The 19,704-nt window shown below is 42.5% G+C and overlaps 2 protein-coding genes across 4 annotated transcripts; both read left to right on the forward strand.

Annotated features, from left to right (window-relative positions):
* The first annotated feature begins 9,256 nt into the window (after positions 1-9,256).
* Positions 9,257-13,304, forward strand: LOC134618141 (ribosomal biogenesis protein LAS1L-like). 3 transcript variants are annotated; one of them, XM_063463441.1, is made up of 5 exons: positions 9,257-9,367; positions 9,467-9,578; positions 9,695-10,284; positions 10,489-10,676; positions 10,804-13,304. In XM_063463441.1, exon 5 carries the CDS (start codon positions 12,600-12,602, stop codon positions 13,263-13,265), a length of 666 nt encoding a protein of 221 aa, XP_063319511.1. In that variant the 5' UTR covers positions 9,257-9,367; positions 9,467-9,578; positions 9,695-10,284; positions 10,489-10,676; positions 10,804-12,599; the 3' UTR covers positions 13,266-13,304. The 3 variants fall into 3 exon arrangements, with proteins under 3 accessions (XP_063319511.1, XP_063319512.1, XP_065325679.1); XM_063463442.1 differs by having other exon boundaries at positions 9,725-10,284; XM_065469607.1 differs by having other exon boundaries at positions 10,804-12,602.
* A 2,569-nt stretch (positions 13,305-15,873) lies between these two features.
* LOC134618147 (filamin-A-like) lies at positions 15,874-17,204 on the forward strand (the record flags this gene model as incomplete). Its single annotated transcript, XM_063463448.1, has 3 exons — positions 15,874-15,897; positions 16,793-16,910; positions 17,020-17,204. Coding segments are annotated over 3 exons (285 nt in total), but the record flags the coding sequence as incomplete, so codon positions are not given.
* Positions 17,205-19,704: the final 2,500 nt, after the last annotated feature.

A 19,704-nucleotide genomic window follows, 5' to 3' on the forward strand; every position in this document is an offset into this window, starting at 1 on the left:
ACCTCCTCCACGACAACATTCAAACATTTCTTGACAAACTCTCCCTCAGTGAAAGGTTTACCGTAGCTTGCTATCAGTTGAGCAACACGAAAGCTGGCCCGAACTGATGACGGGGGGGTCACGTTCTGGGCAAAGTGAGGTAGTAGCAAAAAAAATTTTTTTAGGGTGTTTCACAATTCAAATCAAATGAGCTTTATTGACATGAGGAAACATTTCCAGAGATTCAGTGTTCTATGGGTGCATTAGTGTCGATCGTGTGGCCAGACTGAAAAAATAATAATGCATCTCTAATATTGTTCAGGGGGCCGGGTCAAATGTGGGGCCGTAGTTTGGGGACCACTGCTCTAATAGTCTGTGTTATTGAAGGATTCAGCACTTCTTATGTTTTTTTTTATCCATTTTTAGACAGCGATGAGATCATCGGCACACTCTACAGAGGCCCAGAGTTACTATTAATATCAAAAATATAATGCTGTTCTTTGAGATTTTAACATTTAAGACTGTGAGTGTCATAGATCTAAAACTGTTTAAATCTTCAGAGCCCTCTACAGTTAGGTAACATGGAAACTTTAAAAACAGCAGCAGCAGGTTTCAGTAGTGTAGTCTAATTTGTTCTTTTCATTTAATAATAGAGTCCATATTATATCAACAGCTACATTCACCCTCGAGAGAAACTAGTGGGGGAGACCATCAGGACCAAGCTGGGTTTCCTGGGTCCAGAGGTTTGGAGAAACTTCTTCCTTTTCTTTCATCACAGCTGTCCTGTGCCAGATGTTCTGTTGACCCACTGAGAGAGGCATCATTTAAGAAACACCAGGAAGACTGAAGCTCATCGCATTGATCAAGCAGGACTCATGATCTTCACCAGCAGCTCCCTCACAGGGAAATCTTCAGCACTCCTCCGTAGGCCCGCCCCAGGAGTTGGATAAACCCAGCATTTCATGAACACTGTGATTGAAACTTTTGGTTTGGGTAATGTTGTAAATACTTGGATACTCCCCAGAGGCTCCGGGCTTTTACATAAAGATATTATATTTAGTCCTGTAGAAAGTTATATATTTAAAAATATATTATCCTCTCTGGTTAATCTGGTATGAATAACTCTGAATCACTTTGTGGTAAATAACACACTATGTGCAAAAAACTGAAAGAATTCCAGATCGCAAGTTTGTAGTTCAACATACAAGTCACGACCTTTGACATTCATCAGTTTTTATTTAATTGTGTTAGAGAAAATCTCATATGCTCTTCATGCAGCTGAGTACATCAAGTGTTTAAAACGGAAGCTGTGCAGGTCTGAGATCAGCAGCTTTGTGAAACACCAAACTGAGGTCCTGTTAATGCTGATGTATAGTGACACAGTTACAGGGGTGATTAATCCTTTTGTTTTTGTCTTTAACTTTATCAATAAAACAGCTGCAGCTTTCACTACAGCACGTGTGGTACTTTAACCTTTGTACTGTTTTCATCAGTTCATTTTGCAGTTAACATGTGAACATGTTGGATGATCTGTCTGCTGTCACTGGGTGGTGCTGAGGGCTGAATCTGAGGGCAGCTCCTGTAATCACAAAGAGAACAGAACCATCAAACTCAGATATAAATTTTATCCCTCAAAACTGAAATAAAGCTGATCCTTCTATGTCCTCACACACTCAGGATCTGAAGTTCTTCTCTTACATTTTTTCAGTATTACAGTACACTACAGTACTTTAATCCATAGTTACTGATTAATGAGGAGTTACTGAAAAATGATGTTACTGTCTTTACAGGTGAGGCAAGAGACTGAAAACATGCTGTTCTTTGCACATATTTAATAATCAGCTCTGCACAGGAGCTGAGAGAAGGGTCTGGCTGTAGCCACTGGGGAGCGCCATATTGGGACCTCCACAGTAACCGGAAACACGTGACCTCCACAGTAAGCGGAAATACGTTCTTTTTTTCTTGTCTCGTTCCTGCATGGATCATTAACCTTGCAAATCGATCGTAAAGGTTGGTACAGAGTCTTCCATGTATAAATTCGCCGTTAATAATTATATAATTCTAGGAATCATCTACCTTTCTTACACTGATTACGTTGGCACTTTGTTAGCGTTACAACAACTGTCATACCCCCGAGGTATCTAAACTTTAGTAAGGAATGTGTGTACTTTTGACACCTCTGGTTAGCATTTAGTGGTCCCTTTCAAACGTATTTGATTTTTGCTTGTTATTGAACAAATTCGCTTCACTGCTTTTCACTATCTGACATCAATGCACATTACATTTACTGCATATTGTGGTTTATTCATGTCTCTCATTCCACCTGCATCAACATTGTAAAGTTTGTCACAAAGAGATTTATACATTTATAAATACTAATATTCTCTATTCCATTCTGTTCTGCCTTTTTATTGCCCAGATTTTAGTTAGCCTTTGTTAAATTGTCTTTTATATGTCAATGGTCGTGTCCAAATTCATGGGCTGCCTCCTCCTGAGGCCGCATTTGTAGACCGATTACGTCACAGCGACGCGCCGAAGGCTGTCCAAATTCATAGGCTGCTCCGAATGCAGCCGACAAATGGGTCCTCATTTTCTCCGAATTTGAGGATGGGTCTGATGTATCCTTCTTTGCCCACCATATCCCAGAATTCATAGCGCGGCCCAGCCAAACTCTAGTTTCCGGTAATGGCGGCTGGTACTACGTTTTAAAATTACTCTTATTAATTTTTCTGGGTCACAAAATAAACTTTTAACATATTTTCAGGCGAGAAAGTAGCTGTGTAAACATCAAATATCTGCTCGGTTTATCAAGATATCGCAAATTTGGAAAAGTGCTTCGACGTTTTCGGAGACGCCTGCTACCCACCAGCTCGATAGCGAGCCGGGAGCTCGAGGGTCACTGAAGCCGCCGAGAACGGCACAACTCCCGGCACATCATTTTCAGATCACCGCGGACTTTCGCTACTCGGGTTAAACGTAGTATATAAGTATAATCATGAAATATAACCTGAGACAACCTAAAAATGCTATTGTTGGGCATTTACAGTGTTTTGTTTTGTTCGTGAGTAAATCGGTTTGGCTGAGATTAAAGTTATTAGATTAGATTAGATAAAATAAAACTTTATTAATCCCCCGAGTGGGTTCCTCCTTGGTTTTTATACAGCTGACTAAACGTCAAACAGAAAACTGATTAAACAGAAGTGTGAGACGGTCGAGAATTTACTCCAGTGTCCTGTTATATTTTATATAGCAAGGAGCAGACGGCCGAGTTTATTAAACTCCACCGAGACAGCGGTGACGTTAATCAGAAGGCTGGACCGTCCAATTTCACTGCCGTTTACTTCCGGCCTACCCGACCGTCTGAGGACCCGGCCCACTTAGATTGCGAAGGCCCGGTCCTCAGGAGGATGCAGCCCATGAATTTGGACACGACCTGCATATACGTATGTCACAAATAAGTGTCTTGTAAATTATGTTTTTGTAAAGAATTTTCTCCCCAAATCTCTTACATGCTAACTGTAACGTGTTATTTATGCTAAAACCTGAACTTAAATGTGTATATGGCGTTCACCACAGGCTGTCAGGTTAAAACAGTCGGTCGTGTTTTCGTAACGTAAACGCTGGCCCTCCTCTCAGAGCCTACGCTCTATCTGCTATTCCCGAACAGAGATACGCAAGTTTCTACGTGACTGCAGCTGCCAGTCAAAGCTCTTATGATGACGTTTCACCCCAATTTAACATCGCCGCGGTAGAAATTAGAATCAAACTTATGGGAGAGGAGACCCCTTGGACACCAATCAGTGTGACGAGAACTATTGAAAACAAAAGAAAGAATCTTTGGAAAAAAATTATCTGAGGAGAATAAATTTATTTTAGTCTGACCCCAGTCCCATCCGCTAACATGGAGGAGGCGGGGTTTATGACCTATACTGCAGCCAGACACCAGGGGGCGATAGAGACTTTTTGGCTTCATTTTTGGGGAGCTGTGGCGTTGTCCATGTTTTCTACAGTCATTGGTACAAAGGCCGTGCAGCCTCGGGATTTATGCTCGACCCTGTAGTGAAACGCAGAGCTCAACCTGTGACTGTGAGCCTGTTTACTCAGTCTGACCACCGGTTGAAGGTAACGTGCTAACATGGCTAACGCTAGCATCACCACACGTAGCCTCGTCATCTTAGCTTGTTAAACTTACAGCCGTACAAGCTAGCTAGATGTTTTGTAAGCTGCTGTGCTTTTCACAAGTAAAACTCGGTGATATATCGAGTGATGTGTCGATCGCGAACGAAATGGCTCTTAGAGCCGGATCTTTGACATGAACGACGAGAGCCGTGGTGTTGTTTTTTTCCTTTCTCTCACCCTCTCTCTCGCACTTTTTTTCGCTTCACTCTGCACGCGAGCCTTGTGCTTGCGCTGGGAAGAGGGGGGAGGGGCGGTAGTTACACTCGCAGTAGCACAGGAACAGATAGGGCTGGAGAGACAGAGATAGAGAACCACGGACAACAACGTCACATTAGAAAGGTATAGTAATCACAACCACAACTATTTTCAGTTGCGGATGATAAAGGATTCAGAAAGTTTATTCATGCAGGCCTTTAATTGTGTTGTGGTTTGCAGTGTTTTTGTTTTTTCACTTTAAATTTGTTTAAAAGGAAAAAGCTAAAAATTTAAATAGTTAAAAGTTGAAATGTGAATAGTTGGCTTTTAGTTGGGGCGATCGTGACTCAAGAGTTGGGAGTTTGCCTTGTAATCGGAAGGTTGCTGGTTCGAGCCCCAGCTTGGGCAGTCTCGGTCGTTGTGTTCTTGGGCAAGACACTTCACCCATTGCCTACTGGTGGTGGTCAGAGGGCCCGGTGGCGCCAGTGTCCGGCAGCCTCGCCTCTGTCAGTGCGCCCCAGGGTGGCTGTGGCTACAACATAGCTTGCCATCACCAGTGTGTGAATGTGTGTGTGAATGGGTGGATGACTGGATGTGTAAAGCGCTTTGGGGTCCTTAGGGACTAGTAAAGCGCTATACAAATACAGGCCATTTACTATTTGTATTATATGATTTATTTATTACATGTTATGTGGAGTGAATAAATAAAAGTATATTTACGGTGACCCCTAGAGACAAAGCACGTACAACCTTCAAAACACGTGTAACAGTCACAATGGTGTGGTGTCTCTTTAAGACAACCCAAGTCGAGGGTTAATGTTGTCATCCGTATGCGTTACGGTCTCTCTCTGTGATTGTGTGGACATGTGCTTGCACGCTAGTGCATGAGGAGGGACGGATTTTATGTTTTACCTCTCCAGACACCTTTGTTTGCAACGTTATGGGTTGTACAAACACTCTGCGCAAGGGCTGGGCGATATGGCCTAAAATCCATATCACGATATAATTTGAAGCACGTGCGGTAACGATATATATCCCGCTATATTCTTTTCTTCTGTATAACGTATTTTCCACACTAGAAGGCACACTTTAAAATCCTTTAATTTTCTCAAAAATCGAGTGTGCCTTATGTATGAATTCTGGTTGTGCTTACAGACCTCGAACCGATTTTGGCGTGCAGAAATATGTTAAAAAATGTTTTGATGTCAGAGCATTATGGCTGCCACAGTGAGGAGCTTCGCGCAGTAATCGGGGTCCAAAACTCCGTCCGCTTCAGGTCCCAAAGTCAAACGAACACTGAGAGTTAAAAACAGTCTAAATTCTTCCATCTTTAATAAAATCATCAGCGTTGCTGCTTTAACAGTTGTAACAATTAAGTTTAACATCCATGCATCCATGAAAACAGAATTTATTAAATTTAACAGAGTTAGAAGTTAACAGGAAGTTAGCTCGCTAGTTTCCACCTAAACATGACATACCATGTTCTGACTGAGAGATTTTTGAAACTAATTAAAACGTTTAGCTCTGCTGTCACTTCCAACATAAATGAAGACAGGAAACTAAACAGCAGTGCCGTTTGAGGGGTTACTGAAGTTGGACTACCTGGTATATAATGTTGTGCTACGTGATTGCTACCGACACAGCTATGTTAGCATAACATTAGCACAGTGAAGCTGAAGGATGAACGCTAACTTTTTTCCCCACTCGATAAAAGTTAACGTGAGGGATTCTGTATGGACAAATGCAATCGCATAGCAGGATGCTATACACTGGCCAAACTTCAGTCAGGAGAACAACTGAGATTATTCATCCACAATACAAGGTTAGTTATTAATATACTGCAACAATATGGGAATAGAGCGGCTGCGAGAGAATTCAACATTAATGAATCAATGTTACGGAAGTGGAGGAAGCGCAGTTTTTGGCTTTCCCCATATTTCAAACGTGCTTCATGTCTTTGCTATGACTGTCGCCCGGCATAATTTGCAGATGATAATGGTTGTAGCCGCTGCGATGCTTTCGATCAAAACAGGCGCAGCTTGATGACATCATCAACATGCGCTATCGCGATAGAGCGATATAGTTAAAATCTCTATCGTTGGCCAAATTTATATTGTTTCTATCGTATATTGTTTATATTGCCCACCCCTACTCTGCGCTATGTTTGTTAAGCTGCAGCCGGTAAACCGGGCTTATATGGTTGACGAAGAGAAGGTATATTAAAGAACACACTGTGGAATTCCCAATGCCAGTTTGAGTGTGTATTCTTTTGACTATCCTGCTAAGTGCTTTGCCGCCCCCTCTCAGCCACTAAACGCAACCCGACGTTACAAAATGGCGCCCGAACATCTTCTCTTGGACCTCAGTGTGCAGTATCTTCGAGCGGTTGATGATTGGTACATAAAAAGGTACGACGCGGGAGCGTTGCGGAGTGATACGTACTGTGCTTCAACGTAATATTACCTTATCCGGTCTTTAAGTCTGACGTCACTAACAGTGTCTGGGCCTAAACTCCACTACAGGTCCATATATCAAACGATCACTGTGGCATTACTGAGAGTTGAGAAACTGTCTAAAGTCTTTCATCTTTAATAAAATGATCAGCGTTCTGCTCTACCAGGTGTAACAATTGAGTTTAACATCCAGGCATCCATGAAAACAGAATTTATGACATTTAATGGAGTTAGAAGTTAGCAGGAAGTTAGCTTGCTAGCTTCCATCAAAATACAATATAGAATGTCCTGACTGTGGGGTTTTGGAAACAAATTAAAACGTACAGCTCTGCTATCACTTCCAACATAAATGAAGACAGAAAACTAAACAGCAGTGACGTTTGTAGGGTTACTGAAGTTTGGCTAGCTGGTATATAATGATGTGCTACATGACCGCTAGCGACACAGCTATGTTAGCATAATATAAACAAGCTAACTTTTTTTCCACTCGATAAAAGTTAACGTGAGGGTTCTCGGTGGTCAGGAACAAATGCAATCGCATAGCAGGATGCTGTAAACGGACCAAACTTCATCCAGGAGAGCAACTGAGATAATCCATCCACAATACGAGGTTAGTCATTCATATACTGCTGCATGGGCTGGGCTGTAGTTAAATCGTAAGGTTTTAAAAACTGAGCTTAAATAAATGATTAGCGGTAATAAAAGCCGAGGGAGGTCAACAGTGATCACTGACTGTTTTTAGGAGCTTTTTGAGATTAAATAGAAGAAAATACAAAACATTAAACATGTTAACAACACAAAAGCCATATTAAATGCAGACTACTTTAGGCCCGGAAGTAGGATTCGTCACATCATCACTTAAAGACCGGAGTGTGTGTATAAGGACCATAAATGGCACCTGTTAAGAGACATGCTTGCGAAGCGGATTTCAAACTCAAGGCTGTCAGTCACGTGGTAGAACTTGGGAATAGAGCAGTTGTGAAATCTGTCTCATTATTATTATTATGGTCGACGTCTTTTAGTTTACATTTTGACTGCACAATTGTCAGCTTTTTGTTATGCACAAAAACAACATTTTCTTTTATTTATGGAGCATTATTATTTAATAAATGCTCATAATTTGTTTTTGAGTAATTTTTTCATGTACATCTATACTGTATGTTAATAAAAGTGCCTGTCTGACATCTGGGGCAGCTTTGACTAAGAACTCTTTTTGTTCTTACTTTATAGCTTTAAAAAAATATTGAGCTATATATCGTATATTGGCATCCAGCTAAAAAAATATCGAAATATGAATTATGGGGCATATTGCCAGTCCTAGCTTAAAGCATCTCAGACTATTAGCCTTTAAACTAGCGATTAAAATGCTGACAGTAAACACATCAGTCCTGATGTTGTGAGTGCACAGATTCATTCTCAACTGAATTGAGCACATAAACCTACTACAGCCGTGTGGCAGAGTTAAAATGTATGTGTAATTTTCACACTGGTACATTTTTCGGTACTGACTGTGTGTGTGTGTGTGTGTGTGTGTGTGTGTGTGTGTGTGTGTGTGTATGTATGTGTGTGTACACATTACAAGTCAAACTTGATAATGTTTGACTTGTATTTACATTGGTCCTCGGTACAGGAACTGCTGAGGTGTGCTTCAACTGGTTACAGGATTTACGAGTCCCCTGGAGCAAAGATCCATTCCCCTACAGAGGCTTTGTGATTGGTCCTGATGGCTGCACTGTTTCGCTAAATCACTTTGACGCCGTTTTAATCCGCTCCAATGCCTTATCTTTTTCACTCTCTCAATTCCCTCCATCATCCCTGCCTACACCCTCCAAGCACTGGAAGGAGCTCCATCAGACCAGCTCATGCAACAGAGCCAAATGCCCCAACAGCTCTGGGTATCTAAAACCTCAGCCTCCAGTCTCTCTGCCTTCTCAGCTTCAGCTTTTGTTCAGCTTCTCCCTGTTGTCCCTTTTCATCAGACATCATTGTCTGCTGTCTCTCATTGTGTTTCATCACTGAGAGGGTGCATTCTCTTATTTCTCTCCATGTCAAAAACGGGATGCCTGAAACACATGGACAGTTCAGCAGAGCTGCATAATGTTAAGAAGCCACAATCTTCTGATGTTACAGGTCTTGTGTTAATTTCCTGTGTTAATTTAGTTTGTGACATGTTGTCACTGTAACCAGAACTGTTGCCACAATCTCTTAACAACCTGTGATCGGACGTGTGCACTTGTGTCTCTCTCAGGCAACAGACCGACCGATGGGAATGAACTGGCTGGATGTGGCAAGTCTGAGACCATTTGACCTGGTGATTCCATTCACCATCCAGAAAGGAGAGATCACAGGTAACAAGTCTACTTAATAAACAGATAGTTTGATCATAATGATGTGTGTGTGTGTGTGTGTCATTGTTTTTGTCCTCTGCTTTTGGTGAGATCTGAATGGCATCAGGCAAAGTTGCTAAGCTTGACATCACAGACAACAACGACGGCACAGTTGCTGTCGAATATGCTCCCACAGAGGCCGGTCTGCATGAGATGGATCCATGCACATCCCGGGTATCTGCATATGTTTAGGAGTAATGTGTGGGAATAAAGTGCATGGAGAAAATAGTTTGGAAGGAAGTCACTAACCACTCTTTTTCTGTCTGTCAACAGGAAGTCCCTTGCAGTTCTACGTGGATTACATGTGCCTATGGCCCTGGCCTTATCCACGGGACGGTCAACAAGCCAGCTGTCTTTACTGTTAACACCAAAGAGGCTGGAGAAGGTAGGTAACAGTCACATGGCCAAACACACATTGTGTGCTGTGGAATGCTATAACTTACTTGCTTCCTCAGATTTTCAACACACGGGACACTGTCTGTTCATATCACATCTTTGTAGGTGGTTTGTCTTTTGTCTCTGGCCATTAAGGGTCCATCCAAGGCTGGACTGTGTGGACAACCATGGCGGAACCTGCACTGTGTCTTACCTTCCAGTGCTGCCATGAGACTGCAGCATCCTTGTTAAATACAATGACAAACACACCCCAGGCAGCCCCTTGTCTGCTAGGATTACTGCTAACATCAGTGTAGACCATCCATGCAGCCTCTAAGATGGCAGCCCAAACACTACAGTAAAGTAATTCATTTCCTGCTGGATCTGGAGATGTTCCAAGACTACATACCTGGAAACATTCTGATCAGATGCCCCAAACCACCTGCTTCTCCCCTCTCCTGCAGCTCAGCCACAAACCACAGCCCACCACAATATGATAGAAAAGGTGCATTTATGCCATTAGTGTGCCCTAGGAATCACTGCTGGATCTCTAGGTGACGATTCCATGAGGATGTACCATCTGAAGGTGGGCTGAGCTGCAGATATTCCACTGGACATAGGAGAGCTTGACCTCAGCCAGCTGACAGCCTCTCTTACAACACCCTCGGTGCGAGAGGAGCCCTGCCTGCTGAAGATGCTGCGTAACGCTCACATTGGTGAGTGTCCGTCTGATAAGTGAGAAGTTTGCTAAACAATGAGACTCATCAGAATCCAAATACTTTATTAATCACTGAGTAAAAGACAGAGGGGGAAAAGTAATAAAAGTTAAAGCATGGAGAAAGAATCAGGAGCAACTGAAACAGGCTGCATACACACAAGAATAAGCGTTAACCCTCATCTGTTTTGTCTGTCTGTCTTAGGAATCTCCTTTGTTTCCAAGGAGATTGGTGAGCACCTTGTTAACATCAAGAAGAACGGCCGTCATGTTCCCAGCAGCCCAATTGCTGTTATGATCAAGCAGTCAGGGATTGGTGATGTGAGCCGTGTGAGTGGACCGGGGCTGACCGAGGACAGGACCTTTCAGCCTGCAGAGTTCATCGTGATGCAGGTAAATGCTCAGTGAAAGCATAGATACTAGAGATGGCACCATACCACTTTTTTATTTACCAATATGATAAATTTTCCTGGTCGGTACAGTGTTATCCACACAAAAGTTGATATAGTCTCTTCTGCAGGTTGTTAGGCTGTCGATATCCTCCTACAGCGGCTGAGATCCTTTGGTGTGAACAGGACTCTTCTACGACACTGTGGTGGCGTCTGCTGTCTTTTATGCTGTGGTCTGCTGCAGTGGTGGAATGGCAGAGAGGGACTGGGGGAAACTTAACAAACTGGTGAAGAGGCCCAGCTCTGTCCTGGACTGTCTGCTGAAGTTCATTGAGCAGATAAGCTAACATCCATCATGGACAGCCCCTCCCACCCCTTGCATGAGACTGTACGAGCACTGAGCAGCTCGTTCAGCAGAAGACTTTTACACCCACAGTGTAGGAAGGAGCGCTACCAATTCAGTCATTCTTACCAGCAGCTGTCAGACTATAATCCAGTTTAACATGGTTATCTGACTCATCACCTGTTTAATTAACATATCAATGTTTTTAATTGCTGCTGCTCACTTGCAGCTTGTTTGTACACTGTATATTTCACCAGGATCATTTCTTCTTCATTTCTCCTTTTCTTCTTCAGTCTTCTTTTGCGGCTCTTTCACTGAATTTTAGTCAGAGCGCGGTGAAACTTGGTGTTTGGTATCGATGATAGCTCTGGAAGATAGCTTGTGGTTCAGTTTTGTTTGTTTAGTGGACTTGTGTGCATTTACGTAACAGCTCTTTTAATCATGGCTTCTTTTCGTTGTGTTTGGTGGTTGTAGAAATGGTTTATATGAGATTTTAGCTGAGATGTGCCCACAGAGTGAATGTAAAATGCAAATGAAGCAGTAGAAACAGTCTACGTCATTTCCTGGATGCTGTACGAAAAGTAACGGTAAGAAATCGAAGGCGTGACCGTTATGATTTGTAATATATTATCTGTGTGTGCGCTGAGTAAGTCCTCTGTAAAATGGCTGCCTGGCTGAACAAAACAGAGTGGGATCAAGTTCGCCACAACTTGTTCTCCAGGGACTCCTCTCTGCAAAGGTTAGCCTTACAGAGGATATCGGCTTGGAGGGACAGGTGTCCCAATATCTCTAGTTCTGTGGCCATTGACTGCACAGAGGCTCTGGTTCGCTGCCAGGTGCGTGACCGGTCCGGACCGCTAAATGACGAAGAGCTGGCGCTAATGTACGGGATGGCCTTGGTGAGGTTTGTTAGCCTCATCTCCGAGGGCAAAAAGAAGAGGAAGCCCCTGTCGCGTTCCTGGGTCTGTTGACCCAGCGTTTTGAGTTTTAGTTTATTTTGATGTTTATGGTTTATTTTTAAGTTCATTAGGTTATCTAAGCTTATTTGTTTATTTAGATTCCCCTTGTGTCTTCTACCCCTGTGTTTTAGTCTCCTATTGCCCTTTGTGTTTCATGCTGCGTGTCTTATGTTGTCAAGTTTATATTGTCTTGTCTGCATCTCATGTTTTCTGTTTTATTTTGAAGGTCTGTGTCCTATGTTAGTGTAGTCAGCTTTGCTTCCTTTGTCTCCTTATGTCAGACCAGTGTCAGCTGTTTCCCCATGTGTTTCCACTTCCCCTAATCACCCTTGTCTGTTGTTCAACGTCATGTTTCCAGGATTTTCCATGATTAGGTTTTTTGCAATGTTCAAGGTTTTGTTCTTTACCTTTTTGTGTTTAGCATTTAGTTTTCCCAGTTTAGTTCTAGTTAGGTTCTTTCTTGTGTGCATCTGCCTTTTTGTTTTTGTAGCTTTTTATCAGCCATATTAATCTGCTCGCTTTTTGTTGATAGTCAAGTTTTGGTCCAAGTTCCTTCGTGTCTGCATTTTGGGTCCGCTCTTCACTATACATACAGTCTGCCTCTGCCAGACTGTGACAGCCCCGGATGATGAGGATCGGGGCTAAAAAGCTAAAGATCCCAGTGTGGTTGGTACATCTGAGGCACAGGGCCACTCACTGGACGACTCCTCCATCCCTGAAGTCGTTGCGACAGGGATGTGAGGCGGCGCTGGAGTGGCTCAAAGAAGAGCACTGGGCCAAGTATAAGGAGACTGACCTCAAGCGGCAGGAAGGTGGCATGTTAAAAAGAATCAAAAAGTCTGCCTTGCAGTCCAGGAATCAGTTGATTGATGTGCTGCTGGGGGATGGATTTCTGGTTCCTACAGTTGGGCAGCTGGAAGAATTTGGCTGTGACACCTCATACTGTGCCAGTCTCACTGAGCCCAGATTGCCAAAAACATTTCTGCGCTTTTGGCTGCCCCTGCTTAAGATGGTCAGCTCACCAGCATTTATCCAAGTCTTCCTTGAGAAGCTCTTTGCGAAGCAGAAGCTGCTCACCAAAGAGCCCAAAGGTCACAGGGCTTTCTACATTGCAGCCTGGATTTCAGAAGTCCTCCTATGCAATAGGAAGAAAGGTGCCAGGAGGAAGCACAGGATCTTTAGGAACCGGATCCAGCTGAAGGGGTTGGACCTAATATCTTTGTGCCTGGATGCCCCCTCCATCAGCATGCCTCACCTGCTCCAGTTAATCCTGGATGACATGGAGCACTGAAATCAAAATATAAAAATAAAATCTGTTCAGAGATATTAATAATGTTCATAGTTGATGTCTTTAAGTTGATTATTTCGTGTCACATATCGCCCTATGTTTTTATTTCTTTTAATCATCTTAATTGTACAGCACATTGGTTGATCTGTTAAATGTGCTATAAAAATAAATTTGACTTTGACATTTATGATTTGAAGAGTCTGTTTATTTTGATCTTTTCTGTACAGCTGATCAGAGTTGGTTTCACCCGAGGTCGTTAACTAAAACAATTTGTTCAAAAGACAGAATTTTCTGAGAGACTTAACAAAGTAAAAGGTTTGATTATTCAATTCTCTGTTAATTCAACTCAGTGTTTATATAAGTAAACATAAACTATGGGGGTGTCCAAATTCAGAGGCTGCATCCTGCTGAGGCCACATTTGTAGGCCGATTACGTCACAGCGATGCAACGAAGGCTGTCCAAATTCGTAGACTCCTCTAAATGCAGCCGACAAATGCGTCCTCCTTTTCCCCAGATTTGAAGGATGCGTCGGGTATATCCATCGTGACCCACCATATCCCACAATTCATAGCATGCCCCAGCCGGCGGCAGCCACTTAGTTTTAATATTACTCTTATTACTCTTTCTGGGTGTGCAGACACAGGCAGCTAGACAGCCAACTTCTGTGTTCTAGGCTTCAGTTCATTTCATCTCATTTTACTCACTGATCTGAACCTCTTCAGGTCCTGGGTTTGGTGCAGCAGTGCAGTTGGTTATACTAATGGCTTATCAAAGGTCGTTGTATGTGAAATTCTATTTTATGTATTTGGAAGCAGTAATTAGCAAATACCTTGGAAGTGTTTCACAGAGCTGTTGAATCTATCCATCAAAATGTTCTGACATCTTTAACACAAGCTGAAAATCTGAACCTTTTTGAGTGAGGATTCTTTCCATTACTGATATCAGGTCAGTGTAACTAATAAACTGACACTTCTCGTAGGACAAAAACAGTGACATGTTGTCCTCTGGTCTGTGCTCTTCTCAGGAGTTGGAAATGCTGAAGGAAGTGTCAGAAGCTTGTGAGTCCCTGAGCGAGGAGAAAAGCGGTTTCAAACACAGCCTCACTACTGGAGCCGAGGAGAGAAGCACACATTACGTAAGTCAGTTTTAATACTCACACTCGTATTTGGAGTTTCTTACATTTTGTTTATTATTTGTTTCTTCTTCTTTTTCTTTCTCCACTAGCTGATCAACTGAAGAAGGTTATGAGGTGAATTGGAGACTTTCTCTCTCAGCTTGATTCATGATGTCGTTTAGAGTGATAAGACTCATCAAAATCACAGAGGAGGGTCTGAGCTATGGTGGTGTTGAGACACAGACAACACAGCTTGGAAGTGTTTCACAGAAGTGTAAAGGACAGACAGAGGTGTGTGGTCACTGCAGTCACCATGACACAGACTCCCTGATTTAATCCGAGCATGACTGACATGTTGGGCAAGTTTGTCTAATTCTTTTTTATGTAAAACAGAAAAGTGTCACTGTTAAATTGGTGAGTCGAGATTTTTTTACGTAATTTTTTTTTGAGAAATCATGGGTGACATTAAACAGGCAGTTGCAGAGCTTCTATGTTTAACACTCACTTTGTTCCTTTATAGAAGGAAATTATTTCAGCAGCAGAGCAAAGTGTTTTTTGGACAATAAATGTAAAGTATAACAGAGAATTTGATATGAATGTGTGTGCACATAACAGAAAACTAGGGAAAGAACCAATTTTAAATCTTTAAGCACTTTGTTACTAGCAGCCTGTCACAAAAACACATTTTGTATAGTGTGTTTTTTTTTTTTTTAATCTGAATAAAATGTATACAAATGTGTGTGATTAATCACAATGTGTTAGTGTGTAATCACCCTGAGACATGCATGCCTGTCTGCTAGCGTCAGATCTAAAGCCATTTCTGATTTGGAGGTGTAGGCTGCAGATTCTGTCCAGATTATCCCAGCTCTCGTCACTAAACATCCAGTCTTCACTTATCAAATGTGTAAAATTCAAGGCTGGTCCTTAAAAGCTCCCAACAACACAAAAACTGCACAGCCACACAAGTCCCAGCGTTTCCCACAGCAGCAGCAGCAGCAGCTGTGAAAAGAAAGTGGAGGAAGGATGAATGAGTCTGTGCTTATCGGCTCTCCGCTCTCCCCCAAGCTGGCGTTGTTCTTGGTAGCCATGACAACGGAGATAGTCCCAGCTTTCTAAATAAAGGCCCCAACACCCCAAAAAAGAAAGAAAAAGAGATCGGGATTCCCTGCGCAGGCCAGGAATCCCCCTAGCAGACCGAAGCTACAGACAGGATTCGGAATGAGTGAGAATTGAACCATCGACTGTCTGTGCTTCAACCTGCCAGGGGCCGGCAAGTGCTCTGCGCCACCTGGCGGCCGTGTAATTCGTGCAAATTTGATATATTTGACTTCTCTGAATACGAATTATTTTTGAAAAAGAAAAATAATAATTTTAATGTAAGGCAAAACATGTATGGTGCTCGGTAAAGATGACACGCCGACTCACTTCTTCTTCTTTTTTTTTCTTTTTTTTTTTGTTTGAGAAAGTTTGTTTTCGTATTAAACCAGTGTCAGTGACGTCATTCTACGCGACTACCACAGGTAAGGAAAAGGCTGAATCTGTAGATCTTTTTCTTTTATTTTTGTTGTCTAAAACACAAAAATCCCGAAACAGTCAGCTCACAAAGTTGCAGGTTGGTGGCAATTTGGCAGAACAGCCAATGACTTAAAGCATTTAGTTGCATATATCTTGCCACAAGACGTGCGCTAAGCTAGCTAAATTAGTTTCTGTTAGCGAATCAAGTTTAAGCTCCTCACATATCATCATCCAGGGTACAGTCATATGCTCATGAGGAGATCCCATGCAGGCAACGTAACAAGTTAAATATGCACTAATTTGAAGCTATTTCCTAATATCTAACCATTATGATAAATGTTTGCCTGCGACTGACACAGCCAACACAAATGTCATTGAAAAAAACAAAACCCTGTGATAACATGTTTTTGTTTTTCTAGAATAGAAGAACCACATTTTAAAAAGCCAGTAGGAATAAATCTTTGTTGTTACTGCATGATTAGAATGAAGTAACAACAAGTCTGGCTGGAATAAGAAGTGGTAATCTGCGTACTGCGCTAGTGATCTGCATAATTCACCTTAGATGGTCATCTGTTTGGATGGCTGAAGTCGGCTAACGACACAGCTAATTTCATCAGGCTGCTTATGAAACATCTAAAATGATAGATGGTTAACTACACAACGGAAGCAACAGCATTACAATCACTTGATTTAATTAAAGATTTTCCCCCAAACTTTTGATCCAAATGAGCAAAGTACTGCAACCATCTGAACCTTCTAGGTGTTACATGTTACAGTGTTGCACTCTGGCCAGCTTTAAAAATGGAAAACTCTTTGTGTGGTTTACTCGGTTCTGTAAATGAGGCTCCTTTCATTTGTGAGACTGTTGTTCTTCTCTTCCCTTTTGTCCACCCTTACAAGGTGAAGGTGCTGCCCACCCATGATGCCAGCAAGGTGCGTGCAAGTGGATCCGGCCTTAAAACCACTGGAGTGCCCACCTCTCTGCCAGTGAAGTTGAACATTGATGCCAAAGATGCAGGTGAGGGACTGCTGGCAGTGCAGATCACTGTGAGTGCATGAACGTGGACCACACAATAATGTAATCAAAGCGCTGATATTTAGGTAACAGTTTTTGTTTTCTCCTGAAGGACCCAGACGGGAAGCCCAAGAAGCAAATATCTGTGACAACCATGATGGGACCTACCTGGTGTCTTATGTGCCAGACATGACTGACAGATACGCCACACTCATTAAGTACGGAGGAGACGAGATCCCTTATTCACCCTACTGAATCAGGGCTCTGCCCACCCGAGATGCCAGCAAGTGCACTGTCACTGAATGTTGTCCAGTGGCCAGGTAGGACTCACTTCCTTGGTTGCTTATACAACTTTTAGTTGGCCCTTTAGGTCACTTGATCCATGACTTGAGTAAGCACTGTCCTGTTGAGTTTGTGGGCTCAGATGACAGTTATTGTAGAAAGGATGTGAAATCATGTTTTAGTTTTTTGTAAATTATAGTCAAACATACAATGAACTGGGGTATTCTCTTTGGTTAACAGAGCAATGCGATAATAAAAGTGGACAAAGCACATCGAGTTGCCACAAATATCTTAGTATATCACACAGTTTACATAGTCGAAAAGGAGTATAAAGAAGTTTACACTTACAGTGGGGCAAAAAATGAGGTGACCAAATACTTATTTTCCACCATAATTTGCAAATCAATTCTTTAAAACTCAGACAAGTTAGAGGTACACCTATGATGAAAATTACAGGCCTCTCTCATCTTTTTAAGTGGGAGAACTTTCTTTCATCATCAACATCTGCATCCACGATCCACCAGCTCAACAGCAACATCTGTCAGCTGTGCATCCAACTCGAGGCCTTCGCCTGCTGTGCTCAGGCTCTGGGCCGCGATTTCCGTCCCTTGTTGACGACCTCGCTGTATCCTGTGCTGGAGAAAGCTGGTGAGGAGACGCTGCTGGTCAGCCAGGCGGCGCTGAGCTCCATATGGAACATCAATAAGGTCTGTGGATACGCTTCCCTGAAGGAACTGATCAATGAGAACTCTGACTACCTGCTTAATGACATATCACTCAACCTTCAGAGACTCAGCCAGCATCCACAGGTTGTTATGACGTGTTTTTGTTTTTAACCCAAAATGGACACAGAAATAACTGTTGGAGGGTTTACCCGATTTCCTCCTTGATCTGCTTAAGCCTGTGCTGCCCTGAGCTTGTACTGTATTTCATTATAATCCTGTTTTGTTGGCCAGGCTCCACCGGTGTTGACAGTTCTGTTGACTCACTCTGACTGCAGCCTGCTGGTCGGGGACATCGTTCAGGATCTGGATCTCAGCTACGAGCGCACAGCTGCTCTTTTCTGCTCCGCGCTGCACGCGCTCATGAAGGCACTGGGTAAGATTTCAACAGTGATGTCAGCTTGAGTCTCACGTATACTGGGAGTCAAAGAGGACAAGGAAGAAAATGTGACTCATTGCATGCTCTGCCACATTTTTTTTATGTTGCTTAACTTTGTTTTCTGCAGTGCCCTTCAAAGTTTCTATCAAGGAGTACACTTCAGGATGTATAATTTGCTCGTTATGAAATTGTCAGTATCTTTGGAAACATTTAATACATCGTGATGGTTTAATTGCTGAGTCGTTTTCTGTTGTAGAATTAATATTCATAATAATATTCATACAGAAGTTTTACAAGCCCTCGCAGTAAAAATGTATGAATTAAATGTTACTGATGGGCTCTTTTCAAAAACATCAGCGTCTGTGTCACACTGATTTTGATCAACTGACTTATTTTATTGTAACCAAACCTATGCTCATATTGTTGCCTTGTTTTTCCTTTAGCGAGGTGGTTTCCTTCCACTTGTAGCAGGACCAGTACGTCTGCCAGCTCCAGGAAAAGCTCCAGTGACCAGGAAGACCTCAGCATTCGCCAATTCCTGCTGAATTACCGCAAACAGAAAGAAGTGGCAGAGGGCATTGGAATAGAGGACGATGACACCGAAGACAGAGGTAATAGGTCTGTCTAAGGGCCAGTGGAATATAAGCTATAGGCAATGTTCCCTCTAAGCTGCGCACGTGCGCAATTGCGCACTGCTGGCACAGTCTCTGCGCACAGAAAATCTGCGTTGCGCACAAAAAAAAAAAACTGACAGTACCTGAATTGAAATTAAAATTAATACTTTAACAATTCTGTTTTGCAGTGTGAGTCAGTAAGTGACTGGCTGCTCCCATATGGGATTAGAACGATGCCACCTTATCCCATAGTCCAGCCAATAATGCGATTCACATTCGTATATACGCAGCCAATCAACGTAGTTGACAGGCTATGACAGCGTCCTTATGTGCCGACACCGGTGTTTTAGCTAGCAAAGCGGCGTGGCTGATGTGGAGTGAAGCCACGTAAATGACAACGTGTACAACCATTGGAGGTGCGAGCAGGAGAGACGGAACAATTGACGGGACAAGTGTGGACTTCATACCAGTTTTTAAATTGTGTTGATAGGCCACGTAAAACCAGAGTTGTGATATAAAAAAAAATGCAATGTTTGGTTTTCTTCCTGAATACTATCGTTGTTTATATTTACTGCGGGAAGAAACGGTAAAAACGGCGTTTTATAAGAAAAAAAGCTCGAAAGCACTCTCCGCCTGTCAGCAAAAACAAAACCCCCCGCCTCCCCTTTCATATTCGTCCAAAAAAGTACCATGTCGACCTTCTGACATCTTTAACACAAGCTGAAAATCTGAACCTTTTTGAGTGAGGATTCTTTCCATTACTGATATCAGGTCAGTGTAACTAATAAACTGACACTTCT

This window comes from Pelmatolapia mariae, linkage group LG20 (genome assembly GCF_036321145.2).
Source record: "Pelmatolapia mariae isolate MD_Pm_ZW linkage group LG20, Pm_UMD_F_2, whole genome shotgun sequence".
Classification (NCBI taxonomy): domain Eukaryota; kingdom Metazoa; phylum Chordata; class Actinopteri; order Cichliformes; family Cichlidae; genus Pelmatolapia; species Pelmatolapia mariae.